This window comes from Hyaena hyaena, unplaced genomic scaffold, assembly GCF_003009895.1.
Source record: "Hyaena hyaena isolate Hyena2069 unplaced genomic scaffold, ASM300989v1 scaffold_13, whole genome shotgun sequence".
Classification (NCBI taxonomy): domain Eukaryota; kingdom Metazoa; phylum Chordata; class Mammalia; order Carnivora; family Hyaenidae; genus Hyaena; species Hyaena hyaena.
In genome coordinates, this window is record NW_024080645.1 from 6,877,053 (window position 1) to 6,891,840 (window position 14,788).

At 58.3% G+C, this 14,788-nt stretch overlaps 1 protein-coding gene across 1 annotated transcript in view; it reads left to right on the forward strand.

Moving 5' to 3' along the window:
- The first annotated feature begins 10,320 nt into the window (after positions 1-10,320).
- RASGRF1 (Ras protein specific guanine nucleotide releasing factor 1) overlaps positions 10,321-14,788 on the forward strand; it is a 90,546-nt gene continuing 86,078 nt past the window's right edge. The window contains exon 1 of the mRNA XM_039216902.1: positions 10,321-10,596. Within this exon, the coding sequence (XP_039072833.1) occupies positions 10,321-10,596 (276 nt within the window). The remainder of the gene's footprint in view (positions 10,597-14,788) is intronic.

Below are 14,788 nucleotides of genomic sequence, written 5' to 3' on the forward strand. Positions count from 1 at the left end.
CCTGGACAGGAAGACAGGGAGAAGTCAGTGTTGACCAGGAGACTTAGAAGATGGGTGTGTCCGCAGATGGTGGGGGTGTGGCCCCCACACTCCTGGCCTGAGCACCCTGACAAGAGGAAAGGGCAGAAACCTGGTATCTGTTTGAGGGAAGTAATAGATAGAGGCCAGGGAGGCTGTGCCTCTTCTCCGGCTGGAGTTTGGGGAGACGGTGTCTCTCCCAGAGTGTCTGCCCCACCCAGCATGGGGTCAGGCCAGCAGGGCAGAGCCAACCCCATAGGGTGTCCAGGCAGCCATCCAAGGAAGCTCGGGGGTTCTCCACTCCCCGGAAGCAAAGCGGGGGAGGGGTAAGCGGACAGCTGCCTCCTCCCCGAGGTGTACAGAGCTGCTGAGAGAAAGCAGCACCTGAAAAGCCCTGGGATCAGGGATGAGGGAGGCAGAGCGGCGACCACGTGTATTGGCGACCACAGTCCAAACAGGACAAAGGGCTCCTTAGTGGATGCTCGGCCGCGTGCCGATGCCGATGGCACACACTGACGGCCTCTACGTTCAGGTGGGTGGTCTCCTGCAAGCCACCGTCCCCCAGAACTTACACACAACGCTGCAGAGAAGGGAAGTGAAACTGCACACTGAAAACCGGAACCGACTGGATTTACTGTCCTATCAGAATCAGGCTCAAAGTCAAAATGAAGTTCGATTCAAGGGCAATGCGTGCTTGCACGTGCCCGTTTGTGGCCTGTGTGCTGAGCAGCTGCACTCATTTGGATGCAGATTTGCCGTCAGCACTTGGCAACGTGATGTAGAATGACCAAGAAAGAAACCCGAGAGCTCAAGTTTGAGATGTCAGAATCCTCGGGTCCACTTAGGTCCCCTTGGGGCCGGTGGAAGAGGGAAGAACCCTCAGGCTGAGGGAGGGATGTGGGGCGGGAAGACCTTTACATTCTGGAGGGAAAGAGAGCCCGGTGCCGTTCAGGAGTGGACCCCAGGGGTCCACAGAGCTGGGACGACGGTGCTGGGCCCTCGAGGGAGCACAAGGCTCCCCTCTGCCTACCCGTCCACACTCTGCACCCAGAAATGCTGGGATCCAGTCCCCTAAAGGAGAAAGTCCACGCTTTCACTCAACAGACCAAATTCTCACCAGGAAACATTGAGAGGATTCGAAGGGATTTAACAGCCCGAACCAAAAGCCTCTCGCCTTGTGCCTGGATCTGTGGCCGACTATCTGGTTATGACCCAGGGGGCCCTGGTCTCAGGCAGACATCCACTCCCACCAGCAAAGAAGAATCTCCTAGCAGATTCAGCCTCCGTCCCTGACAGACAGCAGATGGCTGCCAGCGCCCCAGAACAAAACACAGATGCACCCAAAGCTCAAACTTCATCTCGGCACAACTCTGGGCTCCATGCTCACTTCCTGCACACTGTGTCCCTTCACATACCACTGTCATATCTGTCATCAAAGACGGCACAGAGCAGCCCGCTGCCAGGCTCTGAAATCCTCCCCCAGGGGTTAAGGGGGAACCCCAGGGGTCAAGGGCATTTTCACCCACAGGACCAGGATACAGCGCCCGACCCAAAGCTCTGTGGACCCCCGACAGTCGCCGAGCCTGGACATGCGAGCCATTCCGGGCTTCTTCACCTGTGAACAGGGTCGTCAGGGAGAGGGGTCACCCAGGTACCACGTCAGCATGTCTCCAGATTGAGCCACGCCCGGCACACCCAGCAGGCAGAGACATCCTGCGCATTTGCTCTCAGCCCTACTAACCAGGGTTCTTCTGGATGCGAGTGGCAGAGAGCCGACCGGTTCAGACAAAGAGAATTCGCTGGCTAATTTAACTGAGAAGCAGATTCAGGTCCAGCTGGATCCATGCGGTTAAACGACACCATTGAGACGCAGTCTCTTTCCTTCCATCCGCCATCTCTGCTTCTCTCACGACGGCTGCCAGCTCACTGATGGTGACGGGCTTGCTGCCTGCGCGTGGCTTCGGCATCCCCAGCAGCAAACACGGGGCTGCCCCCCAGCTTGGCCCTAGGATCGAGTCTCTGGCTCTGATCAGCCCGGCTTGGACCGCATGACCATCCCTGGTCCGTTCACCAAGGCGGGAGGGATACAGTGTTCTGATTGGTCAGGCCTGGGCCTGGGGGTGGAGTCACTCTTCATTGTACCTCGTGGACAGAGGACCTGGGAAATTGCTGCAAGAGACAGTGTCACCAGAGGAAGTGACACGTGTTAGGTGGCAGGGGCGGGAAGACACGTCCACGCGTCCATTCCAATGGCCTCTGCCCTTCCCTAGGATGAAGCCCCGGCCTAGAACCTTCTGGCTTAGTCTTCTGAAGCCCCGCAGTGCATGCCACCAGCTCTGGAGGTAGGCATCGCAGGGGTGAGGTCTAAGACAGCGTCTCCACCTGCAGTGACCCCTCCCCATTGAGCAGCTGGAGAATGGCCAGCGGCTCGCCAGCCCACTGCAGAGTTATTTACTAAGTAACCATCCACTTCCAGCACCTCGATTATAAGAGAAAGTTCCTTCATTGGTTTTTCTTTTCTTTTTTTTTTTTTTTACTTAAAACACCAAATCAGCCTAATAGTGATAGGTTTATTTTAAAATCCCTCTGAATTCCCTTTCTTAAAAACCCCTCTTATTTTTGACTACACAGCTGGCCTACCCTAAAGAATCAAGACACTATTCCTCACCTCCTAACTCAGTAAAGCCTCTCCTCCGGAACACTCTAGAACCCTCTATAACTGTGCCGTTCTGGGGAGGTGAGCTTTGCAAATAGCTAAAGGTTTGCCTTCTCTTTTAAGCACCAGACGTTTCTGACTGGAGGTGTTTCTCAAAAGCCTGTACAAGGCCCTGTCCTATTTCTTCACTCTAGTAACTTCTCAGCACAAAAAGTAGAACATAAAGATGAGAAAAATATTGAATTAAAATAAGATGCAGAGCACATATGCCTGCTTCCCTTCCCACTCCCCCTAAAATGACTCAAAAGATCAGATTAGCTGGGCCTGATTCCAGTGAAGGGGGTGGTAAATCTTTGACTTATTTTTTATATTCTCCCATGTTTATAAGTCAATTCTAGGCCTATATATGTAACACGATTAGATCCGAAGAAAGAATAGTGGGGAGGCAAGTATGCAGGCCAAATCCCCGGACACCTGAATTCTGCTTCTAGCCATGAACTTCCTGTGTGGCCCTGGGCTGACCACGTCCCAATCAAAAGATGAGAAGGCCGGCCTGACTTATTCCCCAGCTTCCCACCGGCTCTGCATCAGTTAGGGTCCAGCAGGAAACAGAGAGAACATTCAAATTGGATCATTCGAGAGCAGCGTGTGATAAGGGGACTGTTTCCAAGGGTCTGGGCTGGGAGAACGGAAGCCACCCAGGGAATAAATTCCGCCCTTGGTTCTGCGGAGCAAGGGAGGGAGCAGCCACTGGTACCTAGAGACAGAGCCGGGTGGGAGGGAGGTGACCCCAACCTGCTCTCTCTCCCTCCAGAAAAGCCTGTCTCTTGGGCCAAACCCAACCAGATGCCCATGAGGGAGCTGAGACCCGAGACTGCTTCCGGCCCCCACCCCCCGCGCCGGGCCGAGTGGTGCCCGGAGTTGCCTGGCACGGACCCGTACACCCGTGGCCGTACTGCTGTGCTCTGTGCTCTGCTCCGTGCGGACGGACAGCTGCTTCTCCTAACTCACCGTCAACCATACGCTCGACTCCCTCGGAACTTTCCGCTCCTTGTCCTCGAAGGGCCAGGAAGCTAAGTTCACTGGAAGGCAGAGGGCAGCGTCCATGTCGAGGCGGCGCCCACGTCCAGGGCACGGAAAGAAAGAGCCCGGGGGCGGGGCTGACTCTGGGACGTCGGAGCATTGCAGCACGTGGGCACCGGTGTTATAGTCGCTTCCAGAGCTGCTGGCACGGAGCGTGAGCGAGTCCCTGGCTGTCTGGACTGCCTCGGGGACACCGGACTGTGAACACGGGCATTCCCGGGCCTGCCGCTCACGACCAAACACGTCTGCCACTGCTGTGCCCGCTGCCCTAGACAGAATCCGGAATCAGAGATTTGTTCCTGGAGAACACAGTTTATTCTGCTGACCTGAGGGACAGTCGTCAAACTGTTTACCTTGTGAACAGGCTTGTGCCCTCCTTCCCAGGGGGCAGTCGCAGAACTGACCAGTTACAGGGCGCGAGGAAAAGAGTACAGACCACATATAATTATGTTATACTTAATATGTTTAAACATATTAGCTATTTTATACAGCATATATATTTTATATATAATATATAGAAAACGTTTGCTTTGTATTTAATTCTATAGCAATCTCATTGGGTCTAGAAAAAACCTGCACTTAAAAGCAAGGGCTTGCTGGGGCGCCTGGGTGGCTCAGTCGGTTAAGCGTCCGACTTTCGCTCAGGTCATGATCTCGCGGTTCGTGGGTTCACGCCCCGCGTCGGGCTCTGTGCTGACGGCCAGCTCGGAGCCTGGAGCCTGTTTCAGTCTGCGACTCCCTCTCTCTCTGACCCTCCCCTGCTCACGCTCTCTCTCTCTCTCTCCTAGAAATAAATAAAAACCTTTAAAAAAAAAAAAAAAGCAAGGGCATGCTCTTAAATACTAACCAGAAATAATAAAAATAAATAAATTACACACTCAAGAAGTTGAGGGAACAACAAACAAATCTACAGAAAGCAGGAGTAGCAGTTTAATAAAGACACGGGTGTGTATTAATGAAGTAGAAGCATAGAGCTAACAAATACATTTAAAGCCTTCACAACAATAATAATAAAATTAAAAGCTTCACAAGGAAAGACAAGTAATACAAGACACAAAATCAGTCCTAAGAAAGGGGAAGCACGGATGGAGAAAATCAGGACAATAGGAGGTAAATGTTCAGTTCGGTCTATGTAATACAGTGGAAAATGTAAATAAATGACCTTGGAACTTATAAATCACCAGGATTGACCCAAGAAGAGACAAAATAAAACCATGATGATTGTAAAACCCACCAGGATTAAATGCAGGCTTTCTAAGAAATACAAGAATACCTACATTTGTGAATGTATTCCAACTGCCTGATGGGCAAGTACAAAAAGATAAATTAAAATTTTATTTTTTTATTATTTTTTAATTTTTTAAAATATTTTTATTTATTTTTGAGTGAGAGAGAGAGCATGAACAGGGGAGGGTCAGAGAGAGAGGGAGACACAGAATCCGAAACAGGCTCCAGGCTCTGAGCTGTCAGCACAGAGCCTGACGTGGGGCTCAAACACTCGAACCGCGAGATCATGACCTGAGCCAAAGTCGGACGCTTAACTGAGGCACTCAGGCCCCTAAAATTTTTAAATCAACAAGAATTTGGGATAGTGGTGGCCTACAAAATAAATGTATAAATGGCAATAGCTTTCTTATATACTAATAATGTCCAGGTTTCTGAAAAATAGAAAAAGATCATATTTTTATTAGAAGCCACAAAATGTAACACCCAGAAATAAACTGAGCAAGAAGTGGACAAGACAAATATAAAGAAACATGCACAATTCTATCAGAGAACTTTAAAGGACAAAGATTGGAGTGATACACCTTTTTCTTGACTAAGAAGACAAAACACTGTAGAAGTATTAATTTTTCTGAAATTAATAAATATTTTCAATGCAAATCCAGTAAAAATCTCAATGAGACTTTTCTGGAACTTGACAAATGAGAAATGAATTAATCTTTTTTATCCAGATGTGATTGATATGTAATGAATTGATCTTGATGAAAAAATGCAAATGATATTTAGAAACACTTTAAAAATGAAAAGTGAGGGGCACCTGAGTGGCTCAGCCAGTTGAGCATCCAGCTCTTGATTTCACCCCAGGTTATGAACCCAGGGTCGTGGGATCGAGCCACACGTCAGGCTCCATGCTGCGTTGAGCCTGGAGCCTGCTTGGGATTCTCTATCTCTGTCCCTCTGTCCTTCCCTCTTCTCTAAAAAAAAAAAAAAAAAAAAAAGGGATGGGGGTGTGTTCCTGTATTACTAGGATGAAAAAGTAACAAATAAAATCATGTGTCGCTGGTATAAGACAGACAGAACAATGGGACGAAAAGTAGCTATGGACATTTCCCAAGCAGAGACAAGAATCTGGTGTATGGTGACGATGCTACTTCGCATCAGTGGTAGATTTTGCATTATTCAAACAAGTGACGTTGGAACAACTTACCAGACATTTGGTAAAAGTTATTAGTCAGATTCCAGCCTCATTCTCGAAAATAAACTTCGAATGAAAATGATGAGTGGAGGGGCACCTGGGTGGGTCAGTCAGTTAAGTGCCAGACTTCGGCTCAGGTCATGATCTCACAGTCCATGAGTTCGAGCCCCGCGTCAGGCTCTGTGCTGACAGCTCGGAGCCTGGAGCTGCTTCACATTCTGTGTCTCCCTCTCTCTCTGACCCTCCCCTGCTCACATTCTGTCTGTCTGTCTCTCTCTCTCTCCCAAAAATAAACATTAAAATTGAAAAAAAAAAAGTCTAACCTCACAAGCAATAAAAGGAGTACAAATTAATACAAGAATGGGATGTCATTTTGCCCTTTCAAAATGGGCAAATTTCAAGGGATGCACACGCACTATCGCCTTCCAGGAATGACAGGCGAGGGCAGAAATGGGCCTCATCCACCCGGGAGGGCCACGCAAAGAGCGGTGATCTCCCTGGAAATCTAGTATAATATGTACCCGCGTTCCAAACGCACATTCCTTAGCCTAGAAACACCACTTCCAGGTACTTAGTCTCAGGGAGGGAGACATATACACAAAGATACTAACTGCAGTGTTATTTCCAAAAACTACGAATTGAAAACAACGGAAATGCCTCACCACGAAGAATCTATTCATTAAATCCACGGTCCCCACACACTGAAATATGAAAACACGTCCCCACACACTGCTAAGCGAAGGGAGTGAGATGGAGATTTTAAATAGCCTGTGTTTGCAGAAGCTCGTTTTGGTAAACATGTAAACATAGAAAAAAGTCAAGAAGATTAGATAGCAAAAAAAAAAAAAATTCGTGGAAGGAGTTACCTTTTATTTTCTGTTCATGATTTACAAAGAGCCTTATTACGTTTATCACAGACAGAATAATACAGCTCTTCTCACTGGCTGGGAAGTGAAGGTGGGAAGCCCTGGGTGCGCCCTGGGTGCCTGGTGGAGCTGACCCCCTGGGCCGGCGCCAGAGCAGCAAGCCCTTCTGGGCTGCCTCCACTTCCCAAACTGTGCCCGAGGCCACACTTACTTCTTCATTTCCTTTAGGTGACATGGAAGCTATGATTTTGTTTTGTTTTGTTTTAATTTATTTTTGAGACAGAGAGAGGCAGAGCATGAGTGGGGGAGGGGCAGAGAGAGGGAGACACAGAATGTGAAGCAGCTCCAGGCTCTGAGCTGTCAGCACAGAGCCGGACGCGGGGCTCGAACCCACACACTATGAGATCATGACCTGAGCTAAAGTCAGATGCTTAACCGACTGAGGTGTCCCTGTTTTTTTTAATACAGTGTCAGAAAAGCCACACTCCTCTAAGTGTTACACCTACCTGCTCGCCACGCCTCGGGCATGCGTATTACGCACATACTTGCACACATGGCCCGGCTCAGAAGCTCCCGCACACACAGCGGATGGCGCACGCGGGGCCCCCAGAAAGCCTCAGACCCCAGGCCCGAAGCCGGGCAGACCCACAGGGCCCCCGTCTCAACCAATGCCCAGGCTCACTTCGTGCAAAGTCCAGTAGAATACCCGCTGTGAGGGCTTACCCCGAGTCTGGCAGGCCAGTGTCCCTGTCATCCGCTAGCCACTTCCATGCGGGGCGATCGAACCCACCAAAGTACCCTCAATGTGTCCTGTCTGCAGAGGCGTGTCCCCCAGACTCGGGAGGCTTTCCTCCTGGTGCGCTGAGCGCGTTATGGAAAAGGAGCCCTTGAGGCCCAAGCACAGGCGCAGGGACTGTGCTCTGGGGGTCACTGCGGCCCCCGCGGCCCAGCGGGAGGCCTGGAACAGGCCGGGCTCAGCCAGCACTGCCGGCGCAGGTGTGCCAGGGAACGAATGAATGAACGAATGAATGAAAGAACATATCCCGTCTCCTCCCACCTCCTGGGAGCCTTCCAGAGTCTGCAGTCCAGCGCGTGGCATCAGCAGGGAGCTGGGTCCCCCTCAGACCCAGCCGGCAAGGGGAGTCTGCATTTTAACAAGACGCCTGGCAACCCGGTGTCTACACAGATTCCCGGGTCTGCCAGGCTGGCGGGTCTCTAACTTTGCTGCACGTTAAAATCGCCCCGGAGACTAGATAACCCGCTCACAGGCTTTTGTCAGACGCCCCAGTCTCGGTGCCGTAGGGTCTCTGGTCTCTGTCACAGCGGGCCCTGAGGCCCAGCCTGGGCCCTGGCACCCGAGAGCTCAGGCCCCCTCTTAGGGTATACGCCACTCCATCCCCACCCCAGGGAACCCCCACTGGGCTGTACACAGACCCTGGGGACAGACGACCCAGTTTAAACCCCAGCTCTGCCCTCGGAGCCTCGTCTTCCCCGTGATGGGGGCAGCGTCACCCACCCCGGCGGAGGCGTAAGGCACCAATGACCTAACTGCTCTGTGGAGAGCACCGGCCAGGGGGCCCCTGCCCTGGAATTTTCTCGGCCTCTGTATCAATCCGCCCAACGAAGGACTTTACATGACGAGTCGGGGTTGAGAACCTCACTCCTGGAAACTGCTCGCATAAAGGGGCGAGAGAGAAGTAAAGGTGGTCACTGCGGAGGGTCCCTCCGGGGAAGGTCACCTCCCCACTTAGTTTTCAGTATTTGTGAGGAGGGCGCGCTGGGGTTAACGCGGCCCCTCCGTGCGGTCGCCCGCGGGCACGCAGGCCGGAGCCCCGATGCGATGCCCAGGGCCCGGGGCAGCGCCAGCTCGGCCCCCGCGCGGCGTCTCCTCTGCGCGGATTGCGCGGGCCTCGCGCCGCGGCTGCCTGATTCCCCGGCCCCTTCCCCTGCGCCAGACCCGGGCGGGTGCGCGCGCGCGCGCGTGTGTGTGTGTGCGCGCGTGTGTGCGCGTGTGCGCGCGCGCGCCGGGGGAGGGGTGCCCGCAGGTTCGGTGCTGAAAGATGGTGTCCTCCCCCCTCCCCCCCTCCCCGGGGCCCCCGGCCGCCCTCCGCGCCGCCGCCTCGCTGGGCCGGGCCGGGCGCCCCCGGGCCCCCCTGCGGCAGCCGCGGTGCGCGCCCCCGGGCCCGGCGCCCCTCTCGCCGGCGGGCGGCCGGCCGGTGCAGCGGGCGGGCGCGGTGACGTTCTCGGATAAATGCCGTGTAACTGTGTAGGCGAATGGGAGCTAAAAATAAGAACGGAAAATCTATCATTAAGGTATCATTGCGCCAGCGCAGCTATTTGAAGGCTCCCATGGTCCCCGGCGCCTGCGTTAGAAGCCCGCCTTTAGGCTTTGGGGGGTATTTGCAGAAAACTCCCGACAGCGGCCCGCCAGCTGGACCTCGGGGCGCGGGGGGGCGGGGGTGGCGCCGGGAATTACGGCAACGCTCAAAATACACCAAAATGCAGTGAGCGCTCACCTGACCCCTCCCCCACCCGGCCGGCTGCGCCGCCCTCAGGTCGCTGGGGGCGCCGCCCAGAGTGCGGCTGTGACCCGGCCGATGACGCAAAGAATAGGACCGAAAGCTCCCTCAGAGCTGTGTTGCCAGCACCCTCCTCCGTCCACCTCGGATTAGAAAAATAAAGTGCCGGGAGGGAGCGTCTGGAAGAGCAAATGACAACTGGCACTTAAGCCCGGGTGGACAGCGAGCCGCGCGTGGCGCAAAGACGGAACCCCCCCCCCGGACGGCGAGCCCCCGGGGCTCCAGGGGGTTAACTGAACACCGATCTGCTTTGGGTTTCAGCGCCCGAAGGGGAGCGGCGGAGCCCGCGGGGAGGGGGCAGGACCGGTGTGTGTGCGTGCGCGTGTGTGCGCGTGTGTGCGCGTCCGGGGAGGGGAGGGGCGCCGAGGTGCAGCCTGCGCGCCGCTCCGCGCCTCGCCGGGCTGCGTGCGTGTCTGTCCGCGCTGCTCACACGGGCTCTTCGGGGGATCGGCGTCACACGGCTCCGCCTGCCCCTCGCCCGCGCGCAGCTCGCCGGGCCCGCAGTCCGCCCGGAGCCGGGGCCCGGGGGCGCCGCGGCGCGGAGGAGAGGCTCCGGCGGGGAATGGTGCGGCTCCCGTGCAGAGGCCGCGGCTCGGCGCCGGCTCCCGGAGCGTAGCTGTCTGGGGGGCGGGCGAGCGCGCGCGGACGGGGGCTGCGGGGAGGATGTAAGCGCGCGGGGTCTCGCTGGCTCCGAGCACCATGCAGAAGGGGATCCGGCTGAACGACGGCCACGTCGCGTCGCTGGGGCTGCTGGCGCGCAAGGACGGCACGCGCAAAGGCTACCTGAGCAAGCGGAGTTCGGACAACACAAAATGGCAAACCAAGTGGTTCGCGCTGCTGCAGAACCTGCTCTTCTACTTCGAGAGCGACTCGAGCTCGCGGCCCTCGGGGCTCTACCTGCTGGAGGGCTGCGTCTGCGACCGCGCGCCCTCCCCCAAGCCCGCGCTCTCGGCCAAGGAGCCGCTGGAGAAACAGGTGAGGCCGCCGCCGCGTCTGACCTCCCCGCGCCCCGGGCCCTCAGCCGGCCCGCGGCGCCCCAACTTTGGTCCGTCCACTCGGGGCGCCTTGGGCGCGAGCGGAGGCAGGGCCCTGGCGGGCGGGTGACCCCGCGGTGGGCAGAGGGAGCAGGGACTGCGGGCCGAGAGTCGGCGCGGGCTGCGGCCGCCCTGCGCCCCGAGGGCTCCGTGGGAGGCGGGGACAGCGGCCGAGACGCGGAGGCGCTGGGGGCGACGGGGTGCGGGAGGGGACGCGGTTACGGGAAACCAGAGACAGAAGGTGAATGAGGACCCACGTCCAGACGGAAACGGTGCTCCCCACCCCCACCCGCGCCCCGCGGCTTCCGCAGCCCCAGACATCCCCGATTGTCTGCCCCAGGCCCGGGGAGGGCGAGACGGAGGCGTCGGAGCGCCGGGGCCCTGCCCCACGCCGGCCGCCGGGAGTGAGAGGGCCCGCACCGGCTCTGCCGACTTGGGGTGCGGGGCCGCAGGGGTCGGTTCGGTGCCATCAGCGCGATGGGCCCGCGGCCGGCCTGAGGCCGGAGCACCGGACCGGGGTGATCCAGGGACCCCTCTGATGTGCGGAGACCAGGGCCAGGGCCGCTGCGGAGGCCGCGGGACAGGCGGGCGCTGCTCCCCCCCCCCCGCACCTCCGCCACCGCCACCGCCGCAGTCGCGCTGCCCTCGCGGTTCCCCCCACCGAGCTGCAGGGCTAAGGGCCGGGCCTGGATTTGCCCGGGACCCGGGCGGGGTGGGGGTGCGCCTCCGGCGGGGAGGGAGGGAGGAGCGACCCAGAGGGAGAGCAGTTTTTAAGCTCGCTGCGCTCTCCAGAGGCGTCTGCTGCTTTCCGTGCCTCTGGGAAGGGAAAGTCCCATAGTGGACCCTAAAATGCCATCGCCGCAAGGGACCTGAGATCCGGGGGCTCCAGCCAGCTAGCTGTTGTCTGCGGGGGACGCGGGGGCCCCGGGGAGAACTTTACCTGCCCCCTGTCGCTGCTCAGGTTTGGAAAAGAGGTCGGAGGTCGCAGAGCCGCTGCTGCGTGCAGGCCCGCGGTGATGGAATTGTCCGACCCGGGAAATAGCCTTGCTCCAAGCTGCCCGGCCGACAGTGGAGACGGGTCTGAGCCCGGCCTCGCAGCGCACCCCTTCCTCCCTGCGCTTGCCTGCGGCGTCCGATGACTCCTGGGGACTGGGCATGTGGGCAGGAATATTTGAGGGCACGTCTCTGGGGATGGCAGGCCACACGCAGGGAGAGGCTCGCGGAGGGCAGAGCAGAGCGAGAGCAAGCAGCTCCCCGGGCTCCGGGCACAGGCCTGGGAGCGCCAGACCCGGGCTGGGCCGCAGATGCCGCTCTCAGCCCTTGATGAGCTGCCCTCGCCGGCCTTCCAGAACACTGCCAACCTTTGCCAGCCCAAGTCCACCCGCACCTGCCAGTAGCCTACAGCCCCAGGCCCAGCGGGAACCCGCCTGAGCCCCCCCAGCAGAGCCCGGAGCCGAGCGCCGGACAGGTGGGAGGCAGGGGGTAGAGTCGCCGTGAGGCTCACGGCGTCTGGTCTCGGCCCCCTGAATCCCAGCACCGCGACCTGCCGTCTGTGTGACCTCAGTGACCACGCTCAGCTTCTCTGAGCCTCTGTTTTGTAGTCTAGACAATGGAGATAATAACACCCACTTGCCTGAGATTTCTAGAACACAGGCAAATAACGTGTGTGAAAGCATGCATGCTCATAACACACTTTAGCTGGATCTAAATAAATCGTAGCTGGGTCTCCATTCCCTCCTGGGCAGGGAATAAAGGCCAGACAGGGAACGTGAAAGCTGAAAGGAAGCTCAGCGAGACCGCGTGGCCCGTCCTTCCCAGCTCACACGTAGCCAAACGGAGGACCAGACAGGGGGGTCGCCCGCCCCACAGAGTGAGTCAGGGGTAGAATCAGACCTAGAGTTCATCCGGTGTCTAAGAATTCCTGAAAAGAGATCCTATATTGATTCCAAAGCAGTGTTGGCTCAGGTATTGAATCATGCTCGTGGCAGATTTTGGAAGGGACAGGAGTGCAGAACCCAGGGACGATATGAGAGCTGTCTCCTCAGAGCGCCTCCGGTCGGGGACCCGCCAGAGGCGTTCACGAGAGCAGGCTCGTGGCGACAAGGTTCGTCGGCGACGGTCTGGTCCCGCCCGGCTGGCGCGCAGGTTTCCTCAGGGACGTGTGCTTTGTCTCACGCGCTTGCGTGGACGTCCCTTCCGTCCCGCTCCAGAGCGGGAGTTTGGGCGACATGAAAAGTACTCTGTGCCTCCCTGGCCTGCGTGTGTTTATAGGAACGTGTGCCGTCTCCGGTCTAAATCGTAGAGCGAAGCTGGTAGTCTCGGCAGCTGTCCCGGATCTCACTGGGTTGGGCGCCCGGGGCACCCACGGGGCCCCGGGTGGCAGCCTGGCTCCCAGCCCTCCTGTCACGGGGCCTGCCCGGCATGTGGGCCCACGGGAAGCCTGGACTCAGAACCGGCCGGCGTGTGGCGGGCGCCGCGCTCGGGAGGCCTCGGAGACGCCAGCGGGCTGACTGGTCCGGCCGGTGCCTGTGAAGACGTGGTGTTAGCAGGACGTGTCCAGGTCCAAGCCGCCAGCCTCCTCCCGGGAAGGCCGGAATGAGGCAGGGACGGGGCACATAGTAGGTGCGCAGGGAGTGCCTGTCGAGCTGAGCTTGGTGTGTCTCACGTGAATTCCACGCCTCATGCCCTGGGGCCTGACGGGCACTGGTCCGGGCCCTGTCACCGTGTCACAGACCTAGGAAGCCAGAGGGTCACGGCCCCCAGACCCTGAATACGGGCAATTCATGGTGCAGGTCCTCCAACAGAAGGGGACGCAGCTGCTCTGGGAGCCCCGACCCCGCACCAGGCACAGCCCCGGGTGACGCTGTGGTGCCCCGGCCTCTGGCTGCTTCTGCGCCTGGGGCGGCCCGCTGTCCCGGAGCCCTGCCCTGGGACCCACACCTCACGAAGGCGGACTGGCCCAGCCATGCCCCCGCGGTCACCGGCAGCCACAAGGCCACTCCCGGGCCCTGCTCCCCAGCGCCCACTTCCCCTCCTCCCAGCCCAGGTGCCCCGCACTCGAGTTCGGATCAGCTTCCCCACAGGCTGACCCTCGCTGCTCGAGCCCTGCTCTGGCCTGGAGTGCCCCACGCTGCGCTTTCCCACCCTCGTGGGAATAGCCCTGAAATAAGCTTCCAGCCTTGACTGTCCAACCCCAGCCCCTCCTCACCCCACCCCACCACACGGGGTCCAGCCGTGGACCCCAGGCTCTTCCTGAGTCGCTTGAGACAGAAGGAACGCAGAAGGGACACAGATCCCTCCCACGGGAACCTCAGCACTGCCGTGGGCGGAGGCTCCAGAGGCGGGGACGCCGACTGTCCCCCCCCCCCCAGTGGGGCCTCTCCCTGGAGACGAGGTGAAGCCCCATTCCCCGTCCTCACTCACGGGACCTGTTGCTGGTTGGCCTGGAGCGTTCACACCAACAACGGTGCGAAGGCTGTGAGTGTGCCCGCTTTACAGCGGAGGACGCCGGCTGGGGGTGCCACCCGCCAGGCGGGGCTGAACTGAGACCCCTCGGCCCCCCCCACCCGGTCTGCCGTCCGCCCCGCAAAGCTCGCCCTCCGTTGCTCTAGCACATTCAGCCTCTCGGCCAATCAGAAAACTGCAAACCTAGATGGAGGGGCTGAGGTTGTGCCGGAAGCAGATCCCTGAGACAGACGGGGACTCAGACCACAGACACCAGCCCCTGCAGAAGGGCCGAGTCCCCCCCAGCCCGCAGGCGCGAGGCCCCAGGGCTCAGTGTGCGGGGTGCGCGTTCCGTCCCCCAAGCGTCTCCAGAGCTGAAATGAGGCTGAAGAGGCTCAGTAATTACACCTTAATTGGGACAAGGAAACACCAGGCCGCTGCACGGCTGCTTGGTGACAGCGGGGTGACGGGTCTGGACCAGGGGACACACAGCTGCACTAAAATACGCTGCCATTTATCTGTGCGGCAAACATCTGAGGCGCCAGACCCGTGCTCGGTCCTGCGGCTACAGAGAAAAATGGAACTTAACCCTGGTCTACAAAGAGCTCACGGTGGGGTGGCAGCCCTCCGGGCTCACTCCCATCGTTACGGCCAGGTGCTGGGAGCTCTCCCTCCGCCGGCCACCACCC